Source organism: Mycteria americana, chromosome 10 (assembly GCF_035582795.1).
Source record: "Mycteria americana isolate JAX WOST 10 ecotype Jacksonville Zoo and Gardens chromosome 10, USCA_MyAme_1.0, whole genome shotgun sequence".
In the NCBI taxonomy this organism is placed as follows: Eukaryota; Metazoa; Chordata; class Aves; order Ciconiiformes; family Ciconiidae; genus Mycteria; species Mycteria americana.
This window is the reverse complement of record NC_134374.1, coordinates 5,418,180-5,443,489: the sequence shown is the minus strand read 5'-3', so window position 1 is coordinate 5,443,489 and position 25,310 is coordinate 5,418,180. Positions and strand designations below refer to the sequence as shown.

The 25,310-nt window shown below is 40.4% G+C and overlaps 1 protein-coding gene across 5 annotated transcripts; it reads right to left on the bottom strand.

Moving 5' to 3' along the window:
• Positions 1–3,690: 3,690 nt before the first annotated feature.
• LONRF3 (LON peptidase N-terminal domain and ring finger 3) lies at positions 3,691–24,871 on the bottom strand. Of its 5 annotated transcripts, none has more exons than XR_012777259.1 (13): positions 24,120–24,871; positions 22,711–22,829; positions 21,985–22,107; positions 19,643–19,798; positions 18,013–18,256; positions 17,242–17,332; positions 13,917–14,031; positions 13,370–13,491; positions 12,517–12,675; positions 11,309–11,471; positions 10,321–10,470; positions 8,320–9,581; positions 3,691–3,920 (listed from the first exon to the last, which is right to left on the bottom strand). XR_012777259.1 is itself a non-coding variant. In XM_075512820.1 (13 exons), exons 1-12 carry the CDS (start codon positions 24,751–24,753, stop codon positions 9,423–9,425), a joined length of 2,235 nt encoding a protein of 744 aa, XP_075368935.1. In that variant the 5' UTR covers positions 24,754–24,871; the 3' UTR covers positions 3,985–8,464; positions 9,421–9,422. The 5 variants fall into 5 exon arrangements, 2 of the variants coding, with proteins under 2 accessions (XP_075368936.1, XP_075368935.1); XR_012777257.1 differs by lacking the exon at positions 3,691–3,920 and adding an exon at positions 3,984–7,504; XR_012777258.1 differs by lacking the exon at positions 3,691–3,920 and adding an exon at positions 3,984–6,927.
• Between the last annotated feature and the right edge of the window lie 439 nt (positions 24,872–25,310).

The following is a 25,310-nucleotide window of genomic DNA, read 5'->3' as shown; positions in this document are numbered from 1 at the left end:
GGGGATTCTGCAAACTCCTTGTTTATGGAGGCAGCTTTCAGAAGCAGCTTTGAAAACAAAACAGGAATGCTGTGAACCAATGAGGTCTGAAAAGATGCAGTTTCCATCCTTGTAACACATCTGTTTTTCCCGTCCTGAGAAATGCTGGGCATGGCTAGGCGTACTGAGACTGCTGGTGACAACGTGAGCTTCCTATAGAGCAACTGAGAGTTCAGTGGAGTGTAACATCACCCCTGCACTCGGGGAATGAGTCATTTCACTTATTAATTCTCTCCCTCCTGTTCTTTTCCCCATCACTTTATAACCAGACTTATTTGGAACTCTTGTAAGACAAACACCATTTCTCCTTGGCAGGAGGGAAATAAAATAGCATACTTAACATGGTTATATAACACCCTGCTACGCGTGCCTAAAATGAGGTCATTTTGATTAATATATTTATCTGGTGTGCAGCTGTAACAGGAGATGTAATTGTGATGAAAAGAGCACCATTTTATTTATTCTCTTTGCAACAGTGTTCTGTTTTTGTAACTAGTATCCCCAACCTTGATGGGAGTTACTTGTTAGTTGAGCTCATAATTTGTGCCCTTGGGCTATGGTCCTAGCCCTCCAAACCCTGGAAAATCTTCATAGTGTGGAAACACAACTTCCTGTCTCTCTTCTCTCCTCTGTCAGAAGTTAGGTAAGAATTCTGCAATAATTATATTTATTAGAAGTAATCCAGTAACATAGACATAGAAGCAGGAAAGAGAACAGAGGCAAACTGGAATTCCTTAAAGTTGAAGATGTTGCTGGATGATGGAGAAAGTAAAAAGACAAGAGATGAGCGATAAAGCCGGTTACAGTGGGCCGGGAGAAAAAGCTGAGCAGCACGCTGCAAACAGCTCTCATACATCTATTGGAATGAGAGAACCGGTAGGATCTGCTTTTGGAATACAAGCAGATGTATTTTTCTTTTGGGATGTTGAATTGCCATTCTTCAAAGTTCTGACGCATCCGGTTCTATTTCGGTTTGATGACTCCTAACTAGACACGTTAGGCGGCTGCTGCTCAGAAGCCAGCATTTAAAAACACTGTGTTTTTCTGTTCTACTCTTTCTGGCAAAAAGCTCGTTATTCAAGTGCTTGCTCTAACCTTTAGTTACCCTGGTTGCATAACTGGAAAGCAGCATCCCACCATGCACTTCTGTGACCCAGTTGTGCCTTTCCAGTAGTGACTTACGAGTTATGAAAGGTGTGTCTGCCAAATTGCTACAGGAACATTTACTCTACTGACCCTGATTTCCTAAATATTATATAGCCATCATTCACTAAGGAGTAAAAAACAATGTAAAAGCCTGTGAAAAAACCTTAATTCCACTATGTGGAAAAGCCTTGTGTATGCTCTTTAGCCTTGATAGTGCTTGGGCTTCTCATTGATAAAAAATACTTGTAGAAACCACTTTTAAATCATTAATGCTTCAGTAATCTTTCAAAATGAATATTAGATGGTACATTCAGTCCTAACAGTCACAGTACAAATCATTGACTCATCCAAGGAAGAGCCTGAATAACAATTGCTTTGTTGAACTAACTTACAGTCTAAATTGTGATGTTCAGCATTCATATTTTCTAGACTGTCTGCAGACTTGCTAAAATCCTTCCACATTATCGTGTCATCTATTACCATGTATTCTACTCATGATAAAACCTTCATGTGGATGAGCCTGAATTTCTAATATGTCACATAGAGAAAACTATTTATTACTAGCATTACTGTTACAAAATCTTTCTGTAGCTCATAGAAAACACAAAGAAGGCATGTACTTGGTTTTCTCTCCCATCACATAATACAGCATAAGTCAGTTATATAAATGAAGTCACTTACATAAATAGCTTAATACTCCTTTCATTTATGGCATTATAAATCAAGAGAAGATCTACTGAAACAAAAGATGTTACACTGTCATAAAACTGGTATTGACAGCATATGCAGGCTTTCATTATATAGATTCTTTCAGCCAGTAATTTTTCTGCTTTAACAACTTGAAAGCCATCCTATCATACGATGTAAACTGTTCAGTATGTGGCAGCTGAAGGCTAGTCTTCATAGCAAATCTTGCTCTTTATGTCAGTGCTCGGGTTTTTCAGGTAGCCTCTCTATATTAATTTTTTGTATCAATATACAATTTATCTGGTTAGTTAAAAACATGACTTTCCTGTTTACTAATAAGCATGACTTAATCTGTTCTTCTATGGTGTAGTTCTTAGAGAACTTGGTATTAGTGACTGCTGATAAAAATCTGTTTGAAAATTAGAAATACATCTAAAAAAACCCCAAGCCCAGCCCTGCAATAGTTTAGTAATGCAGTTTCTATTCTTCCTTCAGCTGGACATGTGGCCAAGAGGATGACAGATAGCATACCTTACACTGTTATTGATTGTGAGTAGTATGGAGTGAAGACCAGTCAATCCATGACTGCTATAGCAGAGGCTAAATAACTGTTAAATTAAGAAGTCAGCTACATCTTTTGAAGATAAAAAAGTTGCCATACCTTTCACTCAGTCATACAGAGAACCACAGCACATTAAGAGATGTTCCAGGATTTTGTGGCATCTCATTCACAGAATAAAAAGCAATGAGAAAGTTTTCAAAGCTGTAGCAGGTAAGAGCCAGGAGCTGTCACGTAGCACGCCCTTCCCTTTGCTCAGTACGGCACATAGTCCTGATCCACGTCCCAGGGAAGTCGGTGCAGGTTCTTGTGTCAGGGAACTGTACTGGGAAGCAAAGGCTGACTGGAGTAAGTAGTTTCTCTTGAACTGCTTTACATGATAGAGATCATTAGCAGTTTTGGATGATCATTTTAATATGAAGCATTATGTAAGTGTAGATGACTTTAGAATATTTCAAATATCATTTGAATAAATTCAGTGTAGGTACACTGTTATAAAATGAGAACACAGTGAGCAAGTAGTTGGGAAATAATTTGCTGTCCTATATTTGGTTTAAGTTTTCTCTGCTTTATACTGCATCTAAACACCACTTTTTTATAACCATTCTTAAAGCTTTCAAAACTATAAAATCATGACTTTAAAGGAATAGTTTAAATCAACATGTTCCCAAGCAAAGCTTCAGTTTTGACTATTTACTATTTCCTGATAGAAAAGCACTGCAACCAAAATGCTTCCTCTACTCAGATGCAAATGTATTTTGTTACAGAAAACAGCAGTCTTGACATAATTAGTTGTTGGCTTACCGTATACAGTCTTAGCCTGGGCCCTGGATTCTAAAATAAATGCAGGGCCTGAACAAGCTTATAGAAGAGACCAGCAAGCCAGAGGTGGTTAGGACTTAGGCAGCAAATCACAAGCGTGGCACATCTTGCTTAAATGACAAGGCAAAAGGAGCAGCCCATATATATGTAACTTTAAAAAATTTTGGCAACTCTTACACATTTTTAGTAGAATAAGATACAGAGTCACTCTGCTCAATGTTAGGTTTATGAATAAAACTATTGTCTGGCTTTTTCTATAAAGTTAAGGGCTTTGAAAATCCTATGAAACTTCTTGTTAAGGGGTCGTGACTAAAAATAGTCCTTTCATCACCTCACAGATGCAGCTAGGATTCATTCTTGCCTGAGACTGTAAATGAAAAGGTATCCTGGTTATAGTTTTAAATCACAGAAATAAGTAAAGCAAACAGTAACGCATGAGAGGTACCAAAGTCCAGAGAAGTGCATGGTAGTGGTGTAAGCCAGGCCCTCTTCTGTTCCCATTATTCTTACTTTACTACAGCAAAGAGGGGAAAAAAAAAAAGCACTTGATGTCCTTTACAAGTGATGAGGCTTGGACAACTTCATTTCTGTGGTTTGGTTCCTTCACATCAAGTGTTGTGTGACTGTAGGATCTAGGAGCTGTTCTTTGTTCTCTTATCTGAAACACCTAAAAAAGCAGCTCACATGTAATGTTTTTTCACCTCTGTAGTTCTTTGTTATGCAAGCCAAAGAGTAAAGAACACAAAAATTTTAATTAGTAAACAACTCTCCACACAGACTTTGTTTGTACAACATAGTTATAAGTACATCTACAAACACATACAGGTTCTTTGGACTATGATTTTTTTTTAAATACATTATATGACAATGTGAACAAATCTGGAAAAAAAAACAAATTACTTCAACCTTATGTAGAGGTAGCTGAACAGTACTCTGTTCAGTGATATGAGAGTATAACTTAAGTTTCATTTCAAGTTCATTACAGTGCACAAAAGGATGTTTTACAAACAAATGGAATATACAAGTCCAAAAAACTTTTTATTTAAAATGGCTTGATAGATATATTTCTGGCACTCTTGTAACCACATAGCTTGATGGAATTAAATTGGACAAGTATATGGTGTCAAATTAAGACATCTTACACAGATAGTCTTTTGCTCCTCATTTTGGTAATTCTCCCATTCCTCACCAGGGAATTATAGAAGCTATTACATTGTTTTTGCTACACTTCTGCTCTGTAAACCTTTGTTCTGCAAGTTGAATGTAAAGATTTAAAGGTGCATATGTTTATATTTATAAAATATATGGCTATGACTCTATTAAAAAGCTCAAGAATGGCAATAACAGAATACAGGCACTTCTATGTGAGGGTTACTTTAGACCTTATGAAACTCCAAGATTAGTAAGCACTTCACATGATACCTGGATGAGTAAGTCAATGTAATAGTCGATTTTTTATTATCCACCATTTTAATCCTGTCTAAGCAGATTAGTTTCTTATACCCAGACAATATTTATTTAGCAAAGTGTTTCAAAATAGTGACTTTGCTGAAACTGCCATTTTTTTCTGTAGCTATAAGACTTTCCGTGATTTACTGGGCTTTGGAATAAACCCCAGATCCTAAACCATGTGCTGCACCAGTTACAAGTTAGGTTGTGAAGCTGACATTAAATGAGAACTAAACAGGGGTTGAGTTCATCTGATGTAGGACTCTGGGGAATGGGGAGCACTACCCTAAGTACATATAGTTCCATTGGGTTTTTATGCACAAAACCACCTGTAGTTGATTTACACTTTTTTAAAATAAGAGTTTGTGAACATGTTCTCCATTCCTAAACACTGCATTAAATATAACTCCTGTCATTAATTTAAACACCAGTAAAACTTCAGCACCAAGTAGAAATAATTAAAAGACTATCTAAACCAAAACTTAATTTTGTAAAGCTCTTTCTCTACAGCACATATTAAGCCAGACATACTACATCCAAATCTACTTTTTTTTTTTAGATTATTTTAATCTTTGGATTAAGAAATCCATGGTTCAGGTGTTCTATTAGTAAGTAGTCGTACAGGACAAAAGGATAGGCCAAGCAATAGGTCAGCCATTCCGTATGACAGCTGATATCTCTTATTGCTACAAAGTAATGGAAGATACCAGCACTTAAAAAAAAAAAAGAACTTTTACAACTAACACCAGAACATCACTGAAGACTTAGCATGATAATGGCTTATCACACCATTTTAGCATTTCATTATTAAAACTACTGAACTACTTTCCACAACTGTGTCCAAGTTCACTGTCAGGTTTTATGATTTTTCCTGATTAATCCAGTCCTGGCTCAGGTTTACTTTCAACCAAGTCATGCTAGCCACAATAACAGCTGTTTTCATGGAAACATATCCCCTTAAGTTATTGCTAGACAAAGGAGCATATAAGACAAAGCAAAGTTCTTTTGAGTGTCATAAGTCTGTCTATATATGGGAATGAAAAATTAGTATTACTTCCTGCAGAAAACCTCTGACTGTTTTTAATTAGAAACCATATAATGTATATGTAACAGATTTGGAAAGGTGATACAGCCAGTCCTTGTTATTTGTTTTAATGTATTTTGTTAAATACTTCATTTACAGAAAAGTGAAGAGATTTCAAATTAAGAAAGCCTTATCTTACAAATGCAAGTCTAAAACTTTCAAAAATTCTCTGGGAGATGTTTAGGTGATAATGCTCAGGAGACTGGCACTTACTCAGTTATAGGTTGATCTATTCCTGGTTCCCTCTCTGCCTCCATTACAGAAGACTTGCTTTTTGTATTCCCCCCCTCCTTTTTTTTTTTTTTAAGGGGGACTGATCACATTTCCTTGGAAATAAAAAAAAATTTCTATTGATTTTAATAATCCAAACTCAGTGATCTAGGGTCAATGCAAATTGACTTCTTTGAAGAACTAGCAAGAAGCCCATGCATTACTTATGCCCTCAGAACAAAGGTTAATCACTACTTCTGGCCACACAGGAAATGCAGGTTTGAGTCATGATTTTTTTTTTTTAAACAGATAAGCAAGACTGGTTATGGGACTGGGTTTGGTGTCTAGAAAAATGTGAGAAGCTTAAATAAAATATTCCCCCAATTAGTATTTTATCTGATCAATGCTGTTTCTATAATTAAAGTAAATGTATTTTTAAATCTGTTCAGCTGTTTATTCATGTGTAATAAATGTTGCATTTACATCCTTGTATTAATACCACTAAAAAAAAAAAATCAGCAATACTGTGGCATAACTAGAAGATTTTTTGGTTTTTAAACATCGTTACTGAAACTTTAGCATCTCAACTCACTGAAGGCTAAGGCTACTCCTTGTCCAGCTTTTCCTGGACAGGTTTGTGTTCTCTAGCAAATCTGTTTCTCAATATTTTTTTTTCTTCTGATGGCATATGCAGACTTTAGCCATTTATCTAGGATGTGTGGCCATAGAGCAGGCCCAGACAGAATGTGACTGTACATGTACAGATAAACTTTCTGGATGTGTTTGATTTGTTGTGCATATGCTGATCAACGGTATGCATTACATGCAGTAGGTCCCGTGTTTCCAGGTTGCAACAAATGCACTGGGCGTTCATGATATAGGGCATGTACACAAGTTTCTGCTTAGGAAATTCTGGCAGCTTTACTCAAGGCTAATAGAAAAGACAATATTCACTTTTAAAATCAACGATTCTTTCCATGCCAATTTCTAAATCAACAAAATAGAATGTGAGTATGTAGAAGACATAGCTTGCAGGAAAAAAGAACAATGACATCAGTGAGAAAACAGTTTAAAATAGATATTTAAGGTCCTTTTCTCACAGATAAGAGGAACAAAGCGACAGCTTTTTTCTACGGGAGCAATATGGGCCCCTTATGTTCTGCAATAATACATAATGGTTTAAGGAAGAATTGCATTTAATGCAGCTTCACTTCCAAACAAGTAGAAATCACTTTGTTATTGACTTATGAAGACAAATGCCAAAGCAGGCGTCAGCCACCATACACTTGTTATTGTTCAGAACATGTATGTATTTCTATACATTGTTTACAGAGAAGCATGTAAAGTACCACCTATGGAAGAAGTGCAGCAATCTAGCAGTATGGAAGTAAGTTGTAGCATTTCTAGAGTAGCTCAATGCAAACACAGGATACATATTCCATTTGCATCACAAGGCTGAAACATGTTTTGTCTTCCATTTGTTTCTTTGGTACCCTTATGGAAAAGTTCTATAGAATTTAACAAGGGGAGAACAAAGGTAGTTTTATGGAAACAGAACAGTATGGAAATTACTTTTAACTAATAAATATTTCTGATGAGATGATGATGGAAAAAACACACAGAAAACTGACATTAAATTCTACTGCATTTTTCCATAAAGGCATGGAATGACAAAGAGTGCTATCCTGGGTAAAAATAACAAAGAAATTTATAGCATTCCATAACATTATCAATTCAATCTATTTTTTGCCACTGAAAAGGAAAACAGTAGCCTAGAATAAAAGGCCCAGTTCTGCTCACATTGAAATCAGTGAAAGTCAAAGTCAGATGGAGGCAAGGTCAGTCCCAGAAAGTGGTACACTGAAAGCAATAAAAGCAGCGAAACAAATATATGAACTGTCGATTTAAAAAAAAAAAAAACAAACACACCCAAAACCAAGACACTTCCTATTCTCATTTCTGCCCTACTTTTACCTGCTTTATAGCTAGAAGTAATCATGCTAAAATTCACTTGTTTTTCTTGGGAGTTAACTATTATTAGCAATGCTACCCAATCTCTTAAGAGAAATGCAATGGTTGGGTAGAGATTTGAAGCTAATAGAAACCTGAAGATTGGGGTGAAATAAATAGCATTTATTACAACATATTCCTTCTCATGTGACACAAACTACCCTCTGAGTCCTACAGTTCAAAATAACTCCCTCCTCCCCCCCCACATACACACACTCCAAAGCCAAATCCCACCAAACAATTAAAAAAATAAAACTGATCTTAACAGCAACAAGAGTTAATGTAAAAAAAAAAAATCTATGTAGCAACCTACAATGAAATGATACCAGTACTTCCAGTTTTCTTCAGGAGAAGCCACTTTTCATATACTGTGGCTCTTTCTTCGCAGTTGTTTGTAGCCATTATCCATTCTTGCAAGAAAGTTCAGATATAAGTTCAACTCCAAGTTATTCTCTGTTCTGTGAAAAATTAGGGGATAGATCCTTCTGTCACCACTACGGCCAATTCCCACTGACATCAACTGATCAATACTTGAATTTACCACCCAAGCACTTAAACACTCATGCTTAAGGTTAAGTGTGTGCTTGACTGTTTTGTTGTATCTGGAACCTAGTTGCAAGCATAGGATCAAGCTCCAACAACTGTGCTTGAATTCTCAGACATAATCTGTGTATTCAAAGACTTCACGGCAGGCTGTTTCAGGGAGAAAAAAAATCCTTCTTAGGCTACAGTAGAACTGGGGATAAGTAGAAAAACATTCAAAGTATTTGAACACAAATATCTGAAAAATTATCAAAGCAGTTGCTTGGGCACTGCTAGAATCATCATTTTGCCCCCAGTCATAAATACAGGGTAAAAACACTATAAATAGAGCAGCTCACTTTCCTTTAGAGAATGAACACATAAATATACATTTTGAAACAAAAAAATCATAGTGCAAAAATAAATTATCAAACGGAAGTTGTGAACATTATTTTACACAATGCTATATAAAACCTGAACCACTTGGAATAAAAGACTTTGCAGTTCACTGAAATAATGCATTAACATTATTATTTCTGCTTCACATTAAACTGCACAGTTTATCCTTTATCCACTAAAAAATAAAAATAAAATAAATTAAAAAACCTCTTAAGCTTTTTAAAAGGTTTATGGCAAACAAGATCACTTTTTGTTCTATCACATTTGTTATTAATTTAGCAGTGCAGTGATTGAATAATCATTTCAGAGTTCCAAATGGAAACTATTGAAGTATCCATAAACATCCCTTGCTCTTTATAACTCATTTTCTTTGAAATTCAGGCTTGAAACATCCTGACACTCAAATCCGTAAGACATTATTGCAGTTAGATGAAGTTACAAGAGACAGTCTACAGTCAAGTACTGCGGGAGACTTCACAGCTCTCCTTCTCACCATCACCGCGATCTTGTACGAGACATGAATGTAAGGACACGTCTAATGCCATTCAAGCGGTCTTTGAGGGATTTCATGGCAAGGAAAGGGAGCTGAGCTCTGTTCTCAAGTGGAAGGACAGCTAGGACCCACCAGCACCAGGCTGGCCCGTTAGGGTTAGCCTGCAGTAAGGGGAAAAAAATAGAAGTTAGGATACATATAGATGGTAAGGTCTTGTTTTTGAAGATTTAACTTTGAAAACACAGTATTTTGATAGCAATCTAGCAAGCAGGTCATTTCATTGCCAACCTAATGGCTTGTGATTACAGGTTGGCTTGAAACAAATTACAACCAAGTTGCACCTTTCCTAAAAATAGGATGTTGAAGGCAGAAGCAAGATGCATTTCTATTTCTAGCAACAGTTTATAGGTTGGGCCTTCTAGATTTTTTTTTTTTTTTAATGTATTTTGTTCCCAATGTTATTATTGACCCAGTTCTTGGGGATTCCTGCCTCCCTTCTTCATACTTTATGACACTACTTCATATTTAGTTTCTGTTGTTATATTCCGTTATTTTAGGATCCCTACCATTTGCAGCCCTTGAACAAGAGTACCAACTTTCCTCTTGTCTGTTTTCTCCGTGTCATTTAATTGGGGAAGTACAGTAGGCAAAAAGGCATTTAAGTGTCATGGGATTAATACAGTTGGTTAAGTAGTCTCAGGAAGCTAGCAACATTAAATACAAGCTTTTTGTTCACAACTGTGCTACCAGTGGTGTATGGCAACATAACTTAGATACTTAGCTTATGCAGGATAAGAGAAGAGTACTCATTTTCATCTTAAAACACAATGCCTCCCAGCTTATCGGATATCCCTGCTATTTCTGTCTCTAGAAGTTACATAAGCCACTGATTCTGGATACCTGTGGGTCAGGATCCTTAGCTGGCATTGGACCAAAATGACTGAGAATTCGACTTTTGAGTGCTTGCTTGAGGGAGTTGAACCACATATATGCCTGATCATAGACAGAATCATGGAGAACAAGTAATGCAGCATACTCTTGTCCTTGCACCTGAAATGAGTAAAGGGAGGGGGAAGGTTACTGTTATTTCAGTCTGCATGTTGGAGAAGGCACAACATTGGTTTTTAGGATTTTCTGGGGTGGGCAGGGGAAAGGAAAAGAAAGAAAAGCATGCCAAGAGAGTTCTGGGATAAATCTGAAAGCTAGTTTGGTGTCCCCCATTCTGTGTCTCCCCCCATCTATCGAATCCTTCACTTTCTTACCCTATATTCTAAACCGAAGATACCTATTTGCAGAACAAGCACTTTCTGGATTGCTATATGAAAAACCTTTACATAAACATCATACAACACAGAAGATTATGCAAATCTTTTTTTTTTTTTAATTAGCAGCTCCTCAACATGGACATTTTATCTTCCCATTGTATACCAAAAGCTCACACCTCACCCAGAATACTTGGACTGCCTATATAATTTTTTTTTAAATTAAGAATTAATGTAAATAATTTTGAAGGTGTAATGGACCCAATCCTTCTCCTTCTTCCCTGAATGGGAGTTTTCTAATTGGGTTCCCTGCAAATGGAGGCAGGTTTCCACCCATCCCCTTATAAACTGCAGTTATTCTGTCTAGAAGAGTGGTAAGATCTCAGCCTGGATTCACTTAGTTTTGTCTTCTGCTAAAAACCTCTAGGAAAAACTCTTCAGTATATGGGCAGTATGTGTGCATGCTTGTGGTAACTATTATGTTTCCCATCTTTAACCACAAGCAGTGCCTAAAGACCACAAGTGTGTTTTACTAGAAACTGTTCTACAAAAAAAGAACTCACTGAAACATATGTGCTTAGAATTTCACATATAATACAGTTTACATGAAATATTTCTAAATTTACCTTTTGATCCTCAATGTACTCAATGTCCGCTGTATTATAGCCGTCACGCTGGCTGTGCTGTATCACCTTAAATCTCCTCTTGCCGATGCTGTCTACAACAGAGCGACCATCAGCAAAGAATTCAACATTTCTTATCTCCAGAATGCAGCCGTAATCTGCAAACCTATTGAAATCAGAACAAAAGCAAGTAAACAAGTCTTATTCTCTCCACCCTTAGTTCCACAGAACTGCTATACAGCCAGTCCCTACCACAAAGGTATTTACCAGTGTCAGCTCATTTCTATTGTTCATAGTACTGACCTGCTGTAGTTCAAATTATTCCACAATTGTGTTCAAAACTACCAGGAAGATTCAGGCTGTCTAATCAGATTAAACACTAACTGCATGTTTTGGAATACAGGGAACATCTTATGAAATTGAAAGTTGCACAGCTCAGAAGCACACTTTCTCCATAATCCTAATATGTTCAGCCAATTTGTACAGAAGAACAAGTGCAGTTCAGAAGATTAGAATTATGGAAGGACTATAAAAATCTATAAAGTTTTCCCACAATTCCAGCAGATTTTACTTCGTAGGTGTGTATTTTGTGTACATCATACTTTTTATGGTGTATTCATACCCTGTAGGTATACACCACAAAAAGAAGAGAGGAAAGCTAAATACAGAGACAGACATTAAGGTCAAATTACCCAAGACTGACTGTAAATGGCTCAATGTAAATGCTCAGCCAGACCTTATGAAGGTCCTGCTGTACCTCTGCAGCCTCCACTATACTCAGAACAGTGGGGTTATAAAATGTATCCCACTAGCTTAGCTATTCTTTTCATAATTTAAAAAACCTAAACCCACCAACACACCTTACTGCCATTTCAATTTGATTTCTTGTGCAAAAGCATTCAACAGATTGCAAAACAGGAGAAAATATACTTCCTTTTCATGTATTACAAGAGGTCTGCAGCTCAACTTTGTATAATACACATTAGCTACGTGTGTTTCAAGAAAAATGGGCAGTCATATTAGTCAGAATCTAAGTGCTCAAGAAACTTCAGTCTTCTCAATGTCTTTCACCACCATGATTGGGAAGAAACTTTCTCTACTGGAAAGCTATCAGAGATGTTACAGCCGTGGACCTTTCTGCACCTCTCCAAGGAGACTTGCTCCAGACCGAGTGGGGTAGGTCACACAGTCTGAGCATGCTGCTCACTCACCCCTTTACAGGGTCACTGATGCACATCCCAAATTGTTTGGTGCCAGTCTCCATGCACCTTCGAATCATCAGGCGATAACATGGCTCAAAGATGTGCAAAGGGCATGGGACTGTAGGATAAGCCATTGTGCAGACAAATATAGGAACATTCTTATTTAGGCTGTAAGAAGGAAAGGACAAATCAGACATGACATTTTACCAAACTACTGACAAGGTATAAAATACATTTTATGCAATAATATATTCTTTAAAATTATGTTATCTTTAAATAGAAATTATAACATCTTTAGAATAAAATTCTTAATGGAGTTAATCACAGAATGGAGTTCCTTAATGGAGTTAAGTAAAAACTAAAATAATTTTTCCCCTTAATTGACTAGATATTATGGAAAGTTATATACCACTTACTAGCAGAAGAATTTTTAGTTATGCTTTCTGGTTTTGCTAGTGAGACCACTAATGCATCTCTTATTACTTTTATTTACTTTATTTTCCTTAATCCCATTTCTTCCCTACCCAGTGCATTCCAGCCCCCAGCCTGTGAGACTACTTCCACCTATTGTCTCACTCTGTGGCTTTCACAGAAGGCCACAGAAAGCAACCACGTTGCTTTATACCTTGTTTATAAAGCAACCTTCTGGATTTCTACTTCTGTTTATTGTTTAGTACAGCGTCCAGTTTTTATGCTGACCCAAAGCACAATTTCACCTGGACCCTGCTCTCTTTGCAATCACGATACCAAAAAAGCAGCTCCTCTGTCAGCACCTTAGCTCGTGTTCCCCAGCAGCAGGAGCCATTCATCAGCTAACGGCACTAGTATTAAAGATTGGATTTTACATAAATGGATTACGTACTTGGAAAGCTCTGCTATTTCCTCTTCATAAATCTTTCTTCTTTCAGTGAGTTCCTCTGGAAGATATCTAGCTATTAACTCCTCCATTAGTACTGTTTTACAGTATTTCCTCATAGCCAAGCACTGCAGTAAAAACACATGCAAGCAGTTACAGATAATGTCTAGCATTTCAAAGTGTATGGTGCCTATGCACAAGGTAGTCGTCTGTTCCTCCATTTTCTTATATCTGTAGCAAAAAATGGTCTTTTAACCTTGCACTGCCATGGAAGAGATGTTTATTGAACTATTCCCTATGTTATGGGCATTATCTTAGACCATCTGTAGGTGATTTCCCTTCCCAGATTTTCCAAGTACAGGTCTGGCCTTAAGGTTTGAAGAGAGGAGACTATCCATGCTTTCTGAGTCACAAGGGCATTTAAAAAAAAATAATCACATTTTTCTTAAGTTATATAATATTTGAGTTGGAAATTATCAAAGGTTTCTGAAGGTGCTACTTGATCTTATCCTGTGCCCTTGAATTTATGCTGAGAAAATCCAAGCATCATTACCTCTGAGAGCCCTTCCTTGCACAAGGGACATTTTGGGTTGTGATCCAGGCATCTCTCAAGACATTTGAGACAGAAGGTGTGTCCACAAGGTGTAGTGACAGGTTCATAGAAGAGCCTGGATTGGAAAAAAGCCAAAACCAAAAAGACAATATCGTGTACCAAAGTAAAAGAAAAAGCTATTACCAAAAAAAGCTGTATTCATTCACTAATTTAACTACTGACTACTCCAGGCATAGAGTTGTTCCTTGCTTTTCATTTCTTCAATGAACTTTTGTATTTATTCAGCTTGTAGACTTTCATATTGCCACCAAATGTGAAAGGCAGCCCTGATTTCAGGGAATGTGAGGGAGAATATTGTCATTGACTTCCAACAAGCCAGGATTTAATTTTCTTCTATGTGAGCAACAAATAGAAGCAGAAGTTGGACCATCTAACTTTTTCTAATGAAATTGAGCAATACTTGCACAACTATTACTGTGGAAATCATGTGATTACTTGTATGTGTAAAGCTAAAAATAGCTATTTACAGTAATAGACCACGTAAGTGATTGCAATAAACTGTATTACTGCCAACTCTAATGTGGACTTGGAAAGCAGTTTTGTTGAAATAGACAGTTTTTAACCTTCAAATGACTTCTCTTCTTGGAAAATAAGTGACATCAGATTCATGTTTCGTCTAAAAAAATATTATATAAGGCCAAGTCTCAAATCATGGTATCTAATCTTTACCCGTTTCAAGTAACTCTGTGACACTTATTTTCACGTAGGGATTTTTGACTTCATTATTATGATTATGTGATGTTGCAAAGTAATGTTTCCTTGCCAATAAGTACCTTAAAGACGTGTAAATAATATAGAAGGTTTTTTTAATAGAAAACATTCAAAACTAGACATTAAGTTGTTTGGCATATGCTATATTTTACAACATACTGTCTAAGCATTTTAGGGTCCCAACTATTAGTCCAATTATAATTTAAATGAATTAATAAGTTTACTTTAAAATATTAGTTTATCAAAGCAGTACACTAAGTTATATTTTACATGTGGAAATTATAAATATGTAAACCCACATTTATTAGCATCTTGAACAAGATGAGTGTATTTAAGAACATAATTGGCTCTTAACAAGATTGCCATAGCCAGTTTATTAAATGTCATTAGTTACTATAAATATTGACATTTAAGCAAAGGAACATATGAAAAAGTATCTAAAATACCACACCTATCTTACTGCAACTTGGCTGTATAATTGAAAACCCTTAATTGTTTAGTGAACAGAAACGTCACTGCACCAAGGCTACCTTATTGCTTTGAACTATGTACAATACTAAATTCTACAGTATGTTTCAGTAAGAACTGGTTTGCATACGTAATTATTTAGTAGCAACTTACTTGATCTGAAATATTAGCTTAAAGACAAGAAATTCCTGTTAAAAGGCATGATTCTGCTCTAGCACTCACTGAAACCAGCAGCACCTTTTCCTAACAACTCTAAGGAGACCTGGACCAGCCTCATGACTTGCAGAAAGAAACACTACACCCCAAGATTTCTCATGACATCACTTTCAGCTATTGTAACAGCAGAAACTAAATATTCACTCCTGGGGAGGAATGCTCCTTCATTTCTCAGCAGTATGTTGCTTTTATTTTGCTATTATTTACGTTACTATTATTTTTTATTTTCTGCTTGCTGCTGGAGCAAATGTAGTTCAATAACATTTTGGCCACTCCATCAGACAAATAGGTTAATAACAGCTCCTGCAGTTAATTGTGAACAGGTCAGTAGGTTACTAGGTAATTAGTCCAAAGTATCTCAAGATCCAAATCCCTAAAATACTTCTGAAGAACACAGCGGGAAATAATTATGATCAATTTGCGTTAATAGCAAGAAAAAGATCTTGTGACAGCTTCCCTTAGCGCAAGCCTTCATTGTTGCAGTGATGTTAGCTAACATCCTTCTAGATGCAAGGCCTGTATTTGTGATTGCAATTGCAAGATCAGCATCAACATCCTCTATACTGTAAGCAATCCTTGAGTTAATTCCTTTACAAATGTACTGTAGTTTGGCTGTTTCTGATTTAACATAGAGGATGAGGAAGTAGGGCTAATTAATTTTATTTAAAACATCTGAAAAATGTTTTGTGGACATAATGATCAAAAACACACAGACTCATTAAAACAGGCTAAGACCAATTGTGTGGCTTTCTGTTAGAGAAAAGTTTTGCTCTTAGCAGTATCAAGTGTTTTGACAGCTGTATAAACTTTTGGAGCATGTTTCAGCTGTAGGCAGACAGAGGAAGAGGGGGCAGATCTGATTTATTCCAAGCAGAAGCAAATCAAACAACACAGCAGTTGTTCCCCCAAAGGTTTCAGTTTGAAGTAAATTGAAGGGTCATCTCCCCCCCAGTATACAAACAACAAAACAAATCCACATTTCTCCAGGCACAGGCCTTCAGAAATAAATCCATGAAGAGGCTATCTGCTATTTAAGAATTTAAAATACAGTGCGAGACTAACCCCAACATACATTACTGATAAATCTCAGTAATTAAAGACAAACCTAAGCAATACTCACTACAGAGGTCAAGACCCCTGTGAAACACCTTCCCAATATTTTCTTCTAAAAAGTCAGTAACAAAACCCCATGTGTATATTTGCCAAAATTAAAATGTTTTTACAAAACAAGTAGTAAAATAGATGTAGTTGACAACTCTTACTGTTTTTATCAAGTCATTGCTGTCCCCAAGAATAACTCTGTTATTTAACTGAAGAAGAGATCATCAAGCAAGTGTGGTGATGGCCTTAATAAACTAAGGAGCACATCTCTAAACCAATAGAGGAAAACCATGCCCTTGTTTGCTTGCAAAATCCTCCTATTGCAATAGCAGCACCACAGTATTTTACACGCAAACTTGGAACATTCATAGGATGTGGTCTCCTTAGCTATTTTGTGCGTTATATAACATCGTACACGGCTCTACAAATTCCAAAGGACAAACTGTGGTTTTGTGCACTATGTGTGTCAGTGGGTGGGCGTGTGTAAGTGGTGAGAGGAAATCTTTCAGACACCTTCACTAGCACACTTAACCCTCACGTGTCCTTTCCCAAACAATCGCTAGCCTAGAGCAGATCAGAAAGGTCCTGTTGATCAACGGTGTTCAGAACCAAAGGTCTAGAAATGTATCACTGGAGTAACAATTATAATAAAAGCTAATTTCAAGTCAGAGGGAAAAATAAGTACCAAGAAAGCTAGAAAATCTCTAGGTCATAAAAGGGAAAGGTGTGTCTTAAAAGCTAAAGACATCCACAAGAAAACAATGGATACCTCATACACAGGGAGCAGTCCAAATCTGATGGATCCACAAATTCAAATGGAATATGTTGTCCAGTACTATTTCCCTTAGTATCAACTGTATCTATCAATAAAAAACATGACCATATGATTAAACAGAACGATGTAAACACAGCAATATTCTGTACATCTACAAGCAGCATCCAATATTTAAATGTGTATTGTATTTACTTGCAAGTTACCGAACCATTAACCATCATTACAATAATTTCTATGCAAAGCATCCAATTCAGTTTTGGCACAAATCAGCATACCTCTCCTTAATTTTGGTGAGATTATACCCACTTACAGAAGGTTGAATTTAGCCTTGCATTAACAATTAATGTCAAAACATTTTTTTTAGCATTGGAAGTCTAAAGTGGGACAGATCCTTCTGTCATACCATTGTAAATACATCCCACAGCATGAAAACAAGGCCAGATATCGTGAACAGAGTTTGTGCTTTTAAACAAACTTTTTTTAATTGATCCAGAAAGTGCTAAGACCATGCATGACATAGATGTTCCTTAAAAGATTCAGAGCTCTCCTGATAAACAAGCACTTGACCCAACCTTCTTAGCCCCCATTTTTAGACTAATTTTTTTTTAAACACACAAGAAAGATTCCACATCATGCCCTGATTAGGCTAAAGAGAAAATATAAAAGCCAAAGTGTAATTTGGACCCTCTTCTTCTAAGTTTTATAAAAGCAAAGTTTCCACTGATTGCATGCCATGGAACTTACCCTGTGTGTACTTAAACATACCTTTCTTCATCAGTTTGCAGGGTACCTCAGCATTTCGCGTCTCCTCTGAGCAGCACTTCCTTTTCAGGAGGCTGCACTTCTCAGAAATGAGAAAGGCAGACTCTGGCATGGAGGTGAGTTTGTTCTCCTCCTCTGAGCAGTCCTTTTTGCTCTCTGTAATTTGTACAGATTTCCTCAAACTACCAGAAGTAGTTACATTTGGTTCCTCTTGAATGGGAAAACCCTTTTTCTGTTCCGCATTTACCTGTGTGAAGAGAGGATTGACATTAGACCAATCTTCCAACAACTTGGTAAGGAAAAAACCCCAAACCTGTCACAAGTCTTTAATATTATGGATCACCAGAAAGGACTTTGTAGGTCAAGAAGCAACAGTTTGAGAATTGCTGTGTCAGGGCCTGATTTTAATTAAAAAAAAAAAAAAAGGCAAACTATTTCTGCCCCCCCTGCCCTGCCACAGCACTGAATGTTTTCAGCCCTTATGTGTGGCTTTATAGCTTGGTCATGAACCTTGATTCAGGCAGAAATGTGGCTAGATCTCAGGTTAAATATATTGTTATCACTTAACCTATGGAAAAATGCATATTGTTTATATCATAATGATGGTATCAACCATCAACCAACCAAAACAATGCAAGTTTATTTTAAGGAAGCAGTATAAACACACCAAATTTGTAACACAGAAAATGCAGAGCTTCCTTCAGCGACACAGATTTCTTTCGCAAAGGACAGAACGATCATTCTTCACCCCATTACGGCTACAAAACAACCTATGAGCAGCCATTACACAGGACATCAACTCCCCAGATGAACCTGAAAGCAGATATTGTGGATTGTGATCAGGAGCTGTGGTGATGTGTAGCATGCAGAAAGATGAGTGAACTGCCCCTCAAATGACTTCATGAAAGAGTCATACAAAGGGATTTCTTTTCAGAATATCCTAATAGCGTTTCCAGAAGGCAATGTCACTGATTGTTCTTATTAGTCTCAACAAGGCTGCTCAAAACCTATCATTTTTGTTTGTAAGGACTAGTGAAGTTTTCTCCTACATATACAGTATATGCAAAACCTATCCTCAAAGTTCAGGTTTCAGTGAAGCAAAAGTAGTCCTTACAAACCCATGAATGTAAACCTCTTACAGCCATTTAGAAAACTATGGCTGCGAAACCAAACTTGTGGAGTAGCTAATATCTCACGTGGCTCTACAGTAACCTCTAAGCAATGTACAGAATCTGAACACAGGATGATTTTGTCACTGACATCATCAGTTACAGTTCAAGCTGAAACCCTAGATTTTAGCATTTCACAGCTTTTGAGGGTATCTCAATCCAATCTTAAGATGCCCTTTCCCACTACCAACTACTTGGAAGAGCTAAAGGCAGTTACAGAAATAGTACTCACTCAATTCTGGCATAAAATTTATCAGAACAACAACAGAGGACTTCTATTAAAGAAAAGAAGTCAGATAAAGAGGCTTCAGTAAGTCAACATTGTTTTGTATGTTCTGAAACTCAGTAAAAGTCTGAGAAAATGTATTCTCCTATCTCCCAGAGGTGAAAAGGAGAGAAGACTTCCCAATGTGAACATAAAACACACAACAAATTAAGAACCACACATCAGACTTGATCTTTACCTTGAGCAACCTTTGTAGGTTATGGCTGGTGCCTCCAGATCCCACTGAATTTAGGAGATTCCCCTTTAATCTAGAGTGATGTGACAACAGCTGCAGGATATCGGGTAAGTGTTCCTGAGCATTTCCCGGGATGAGTGAAAACAAACTAAGTAGAAGCTGTGATATAAAACAGAACACTTCACTGCTTAGTTCCTTCCTTGCAACCTCTAAATGAAAAAGCAAGTAAGGGAATAGCTGAAAGAAGCATCCTTGATTTTGTTAAAACCATTTAAAGAGCCCTTTAGACTAGGGTAAGAACAAAAAGAAGTGCAAGAGCTAATGCAATATAGGCCAAACAGACAGCAAGAGACATTTTCAGAGTTAAATAAGCCCACAAAGTTATTAACCGTTCTCTGTGATATGACACACACATGCCTTTGTCCTCTTGTCCTGCAGTTCAGAGCTCACCAGAAATTACTAACATCTTTCTTAAATATGGGGGGTTTTTTGCTGCACATCAGAAGCTTTTGCTGGAGTTTACTACTACAGGAAGCACTCATCTCACAGGCTTAATCCAAGTTCAGTTAAGTAAATGTCTCTGATATTGTAAACTGTAGCTATTTTTAATTCACTTATGTGAGAGTACAAAAAAAATGTAGGCAGCAGAAAAATGCTATTTCTTCATTTGCTATCAGAAAATAAGTGAATCTATCGAGTAGCAGCTTGTAGCCACTTGTATGGCATAGCTTATCAGGTGATTAAGGAAAGAAATAGAGCTGAACAGAAGATTCACACTTCAAAAACTAATTTCAACATACTACTGAGGTGATCCTGCTGATGCCTGAGGAGGCCACATGACAGCTAAGATTTCTTTTTAAAGCCAAAAAGGATACCACAGGATCACACTATGTCAAAACTAACATGGACAGACAGTTAATACAAGCAGCACATCACAGCTACACCCAAAGAATATGGTAAAATGTAGTACGTCATTGTTATGCAAACAGCCTTGGAAATGAGCCAGTAGAATATTGCATCATGGATGAACTCTGTGTCTGATGAGTGCATGAGTAATTCTTTCAGTCATAAGAAGCCTAGTTTTTCTCAGAACCCCACTGCTCGGAAATTAGGTGTCTCGGATAAGGCTATTTGGAGTCTGAATTTAGAAACATATCCGTTTGTTCCTGCTCTTCTTGCTGTAGTGCACAGGAAGTCTCCCAGCATGACTATGAGAACAGATCATGACACAATGACAGTGAAAGACTGCATGGAATCCACTGGGAAAAAACCCGACCAAACAAAACCCCCAAATATCAGTGACAAAAACCTCACAGGAGATTGAAATCTCAACCATATACAAAATGAGAAAAATTTGATTGCACTACAGCCATCCAGGTTATACTCTCTCAGTTACCTTCATGAACAGTGCTTTACTGTAAGAATACTATTGTGCTTTTAGAAAGCCTTACATATTACAGCACACCAACCCAAAAGTTCCCATCCCACCAGTAAGGGAGAAAAGCGTGAATGCACTGCCATAAAAGACAACTGACTACAAGGAAAATAGAACTATTACATTTTTATTACCATAAGCTATGAGTGAGATGTTGAGCCTTTTAGCTACAACAACAAAAAGTCAAATGTCAAAACACCGATTCAGGGGAAATCGGAGATTTGAGGGGTGTGCAAAAGAGAGCAGCCTTCGCAAAAACACCATTTAAGAATCCACACACCACATCTTAGGCTGCTACTGAAAAGCGCCTCACTGCAGATCCATTTTGTTGCTTATTCAGCATTAATTATTAGCAACCTTTAAAAACTATTTTAAAGGAGCTCTTCTTTTGTTGACTGCTTCCTTTCACGCCTCCTTCACACACTGATACCCAGTGCAGCACGACTGGCAGTAGGAAGAGAGCTGCTGCTCCCAAGTGGAGTTTGATGAGTGCTGCGTGTTGCATTCTGCCAGTCAATGGCCTGATACAACATTCGATAGCAAATCCCCCTCTTCTGCACTCTGTCATTGGTAATACATTGCCAAGCTAGGAAACAGCTTAGAAATTTGACTATAGGGAAAAATCACAATAGTCTGTGGGTGGCAATTATTAACAATGCAGTTTTACTTCAAATTTGCTGATGCTAACACCATGAGTAACTGTTTCCACATACTGCCTACTGAGTTACGTTTTCTTGCTACCTCCCTATTTTCAAGCAAGCAATATTTTGAACAACAGTCTGGATACCTCTCTCCATCCAGCTCTTTGCAGTAATGAGAGAGAGGGGAAAAGAGAAGAAAAATTCTTATCCTCCTTTATAGCCACTGAAAACAATAATGCAGTTCCAGATGATAAATCACGGGAACTCACCTTTTGTGCCTCAGACTTGGCTGTCTTGTTCCCAGCATCTAGAGCAAGGCAGAATAGAAACTCTCTTAAAGCTTCTTCTGTTTTCCCCAGATTAGCTAATGCTTGTCCTTTCCTTAGGTGACCCTGCAACGAAACACATCCATACTTGCAGCTTTTGTTCTTTTGTTGTAAGAATATGCAATAAAACCAAGATAAAATTACAAAAGATCTTTCTGGAAGAGGAAAAGTTAGGCAGGGAGAATCACTAGAACCATCTCTTATACCTAGACACCACCAGTGTCTGGGTTTTTTAACCACAATGGTCCTGAAAACTCTTACAGGCAGAACTGTGATATTCTCTAACTCAAGCAAGTATGATTCTCACAGCACCCGAGCCCAACTGATCTTGCAGAAAACTACTTCCCCTACATGAATCTCCTAAAATAAGCCATGATGTCCTTATAGAATGATATAAACACAGCATTCAATTTTTGGAGAGAGTTCATGAACTTGAGATTCATCCAGGTCAAACACAAAGGCGTTAGCTCATCCTCCAAGATTATCACTCTCTTCCTTCACCCCAGGAAGCTCAAGAATATAATGGTTAAACATCTGTAAGTCCAGGAGCCCAAGAAGTAACAGAACTTAAAGCCTCCCTCAGATTCAGCTGTCTGACCATTCCAACGGTTTTCTATCCAGGGCAGTATCAAGGTTTTAACACAAAGTACAACTGGAGTCAGAACTTACTTTCAACCAGTATGGCTGGAGTCTGCATGCTGTTTCTGCATCATGCAACGCATCTTCACAAGCTTTCAAAGTAGAGTTAATCTGGGACCGGTTGCTGTATAGTAAGTGGTCATTTGGAGCTGCAGGAAATAGAAAAATTGCTTGATTGAAGTAAATTAAAAATTAGTTACATAAGCTTTATTCCTGAATTTTTTATTTTATTTTTTTAAACACATGTCGGTGCTTCCAAGTTGTACAAACCCACAAAACATCCAGTTTTTAAATAACTATGTACTAAATGAAATCTGGAAACCTCTTTGGGCAACTCCAGACAAAATGTCAGCCCTGTATTATATAACTGCAGGGAACATTGCACAAATAAATGCTGAGACGCTCAGACAATAAATTACCAGCTCTGACTGAGGTTGATAGAAACATACAGGAGACCTTTAAGGTGGCAAGAGGAACGCTGTCATGCTGTAGGGAGGAGTTTCAACATTTTTTAGCAGCAAAGTTTCTAAATGATACAGAAGGATCTTTTCGTGCCACAGCTCAACACAGGAAAACGAGCGACAACTACGAGGATCAGATAACGCCACAGCAGCGCAGACGAAGTCATCTCCTAGTTACACACGCTGCGTGTTCCAGCAACGAGACATCGCGTGTCCTGGATTAGGGCTGTACGCTCTCGTTCGGAACACTCTCATTTCAACGAAACTCCTACCCGCAACGCCTCGCCTTTGATTCCCACCTCCTGCGTGCAGCCTTAGCTGCTTTTCCCCAAACTAGACGAAAACGGCCGCCCCAGGAGCCCTCCCCGGGCGACCCCGCGGGCGCTGGCAGCGGGGGCCGAGGGGCGCCCGCCCGGCCGCGCACGCCGCCCCAGACGCGCGTCCCCGCCGCCGCCCTCGCCCCCGGCTGCCGAGCAGCTTCTCCGCGCCCCGCGGCGGCCCCCGGGGCCGCCCCGCGGACCCGCCCGCCGAGCGCCCTTCCCGGGGAGCGGCGGGACGCCCCGGGCGAGGCGGCCCGCTCCCGCCTGGCTCCGCCGGTTACACAACGGCGCCGGCGGGGGGGAGCCCGGCCGGACCGCAGGCTCCGGCTTACGCAACCGCTGCTCTCCTGACCCAGTTTCGCTGCGGGCCGAAGAGCCCCTGCCCCTCGCCGGGGCTCTCCCCCCCCCCCGGGCTCCCCCGCCACCCGCCCGGCACCCGGCCCGGGCGGCGGCCACCCACCGCGGGGAGCCGGCGGCAGGCGCGCCCCGGCACAGCGGCTGCCCCCGGCCGAGCCCGGGGCTCGGCGGGGCGAGACGCGCCAGAGCGGCCGCCGGCGAGCCCCGGCCGGCGGAGACTTGTCTCCACCGCTGCGCCCGGAGCGGCGGCCGGCGGGGAGCGCGTCCCCCGCGGCAGGCGTCGGGGAGGGGGAGCCGTTACCTAGGCTGACCGCTTCGTTGTACTTCTGCAGGGCGGCTTGTAGCTTCTTCTCCTTGTACAAGAGGTTCCCTTCGTGCCGGAGCTGCGAAGCCTTCACTTGGCAGGGGAACCACTTGGCCAGCAGGTTGCTGAGGATGACATTGACCCGCAGGAGCTGCCCGGCCGCCGCGCTGCCCTCCTCCTTGCACAGGACGCAGCGGGACTCGGCCGCCCGGTCCCTCTCCAGGCACTTTTTGCAGAACGTGTGTCCGCAAGGCAAGGAAACGGGCTCGAAGAGGAAGCCCTGGCATTTGCGACACCTGAAGACGTCCCACTCGCGGGGCTGCGGGGGGCCGCTCCCGGCGGCGGGCAGCCCCTCTTTGATCCGGACGCTCTGCGCCAGGCACTCCACCAGCTTCTCCAGCTGCTCCGCCCGCAGCTGCTGGTGGCGGGACGCCAGCTGGTAGAGCGGCAGGGCTTCGTGCAGCCGCCCCCCGTAGGCGAGCGCGTCGGCCCGCCCGAGCAGCACCTGCCACTCGGGCCCCAGGCCGCCACCCGACAGCTCCAAGTTCTGCGCCTGCAGAGCCCCGGCCGCCAGCTGCAGCACCAGCTGGGGCTCCGGACGCTGCTGCTGCGGCGGCAGGTGGGAGCCCATGGCGGCAGCGGCGGCGGGCGGCACCTCTAGCAGGGCGGGCGGTGCGGGGCGCCGGGGCGCGGAGGCAGAGGGGGCGCGGGCGCGGCGCGGCCCCACCGGCCCATGCTGCTGCCGCCCCGCGCCGGGAGCGCCCCGCGCCGCCGCCGCTTATATAAAGGCGGGCACGTGACGCCAGGCGGCGGCGCTGATTGGGCAGCGCCCGCAGGTTGTTACAAAACCAGGCGGTTTTGTAACGCGCCGGCAGCGGCCCCCGGCCCGGCCCGGCCCGGCCCGGCCCAGCCCAGCCCAGCCCAGCCCAGCCCGCCCCGGCCCGCCCCGCCGAGGGGCCCGCCCGCCGCCGCGGCGACCCAGGCGCGGGCAGCCGCCGCCCAGAACCCCGGCCGAGGTCCCGCGAGGGCGGGGGGACAGCTGGCGCTGCCCCCGTGGCGGGTTGTCGGGGCCCGGCCCGGCCCGGGGAGGGGGCACCCTGTCAGCGGCGGGCAGGCCGCGCCGGGCCGGGCCGGGCCGGTGTGAGAGTCCCGGCGGGCGCGGAAGCAGCTCCGTTTCGGCACCGCCCG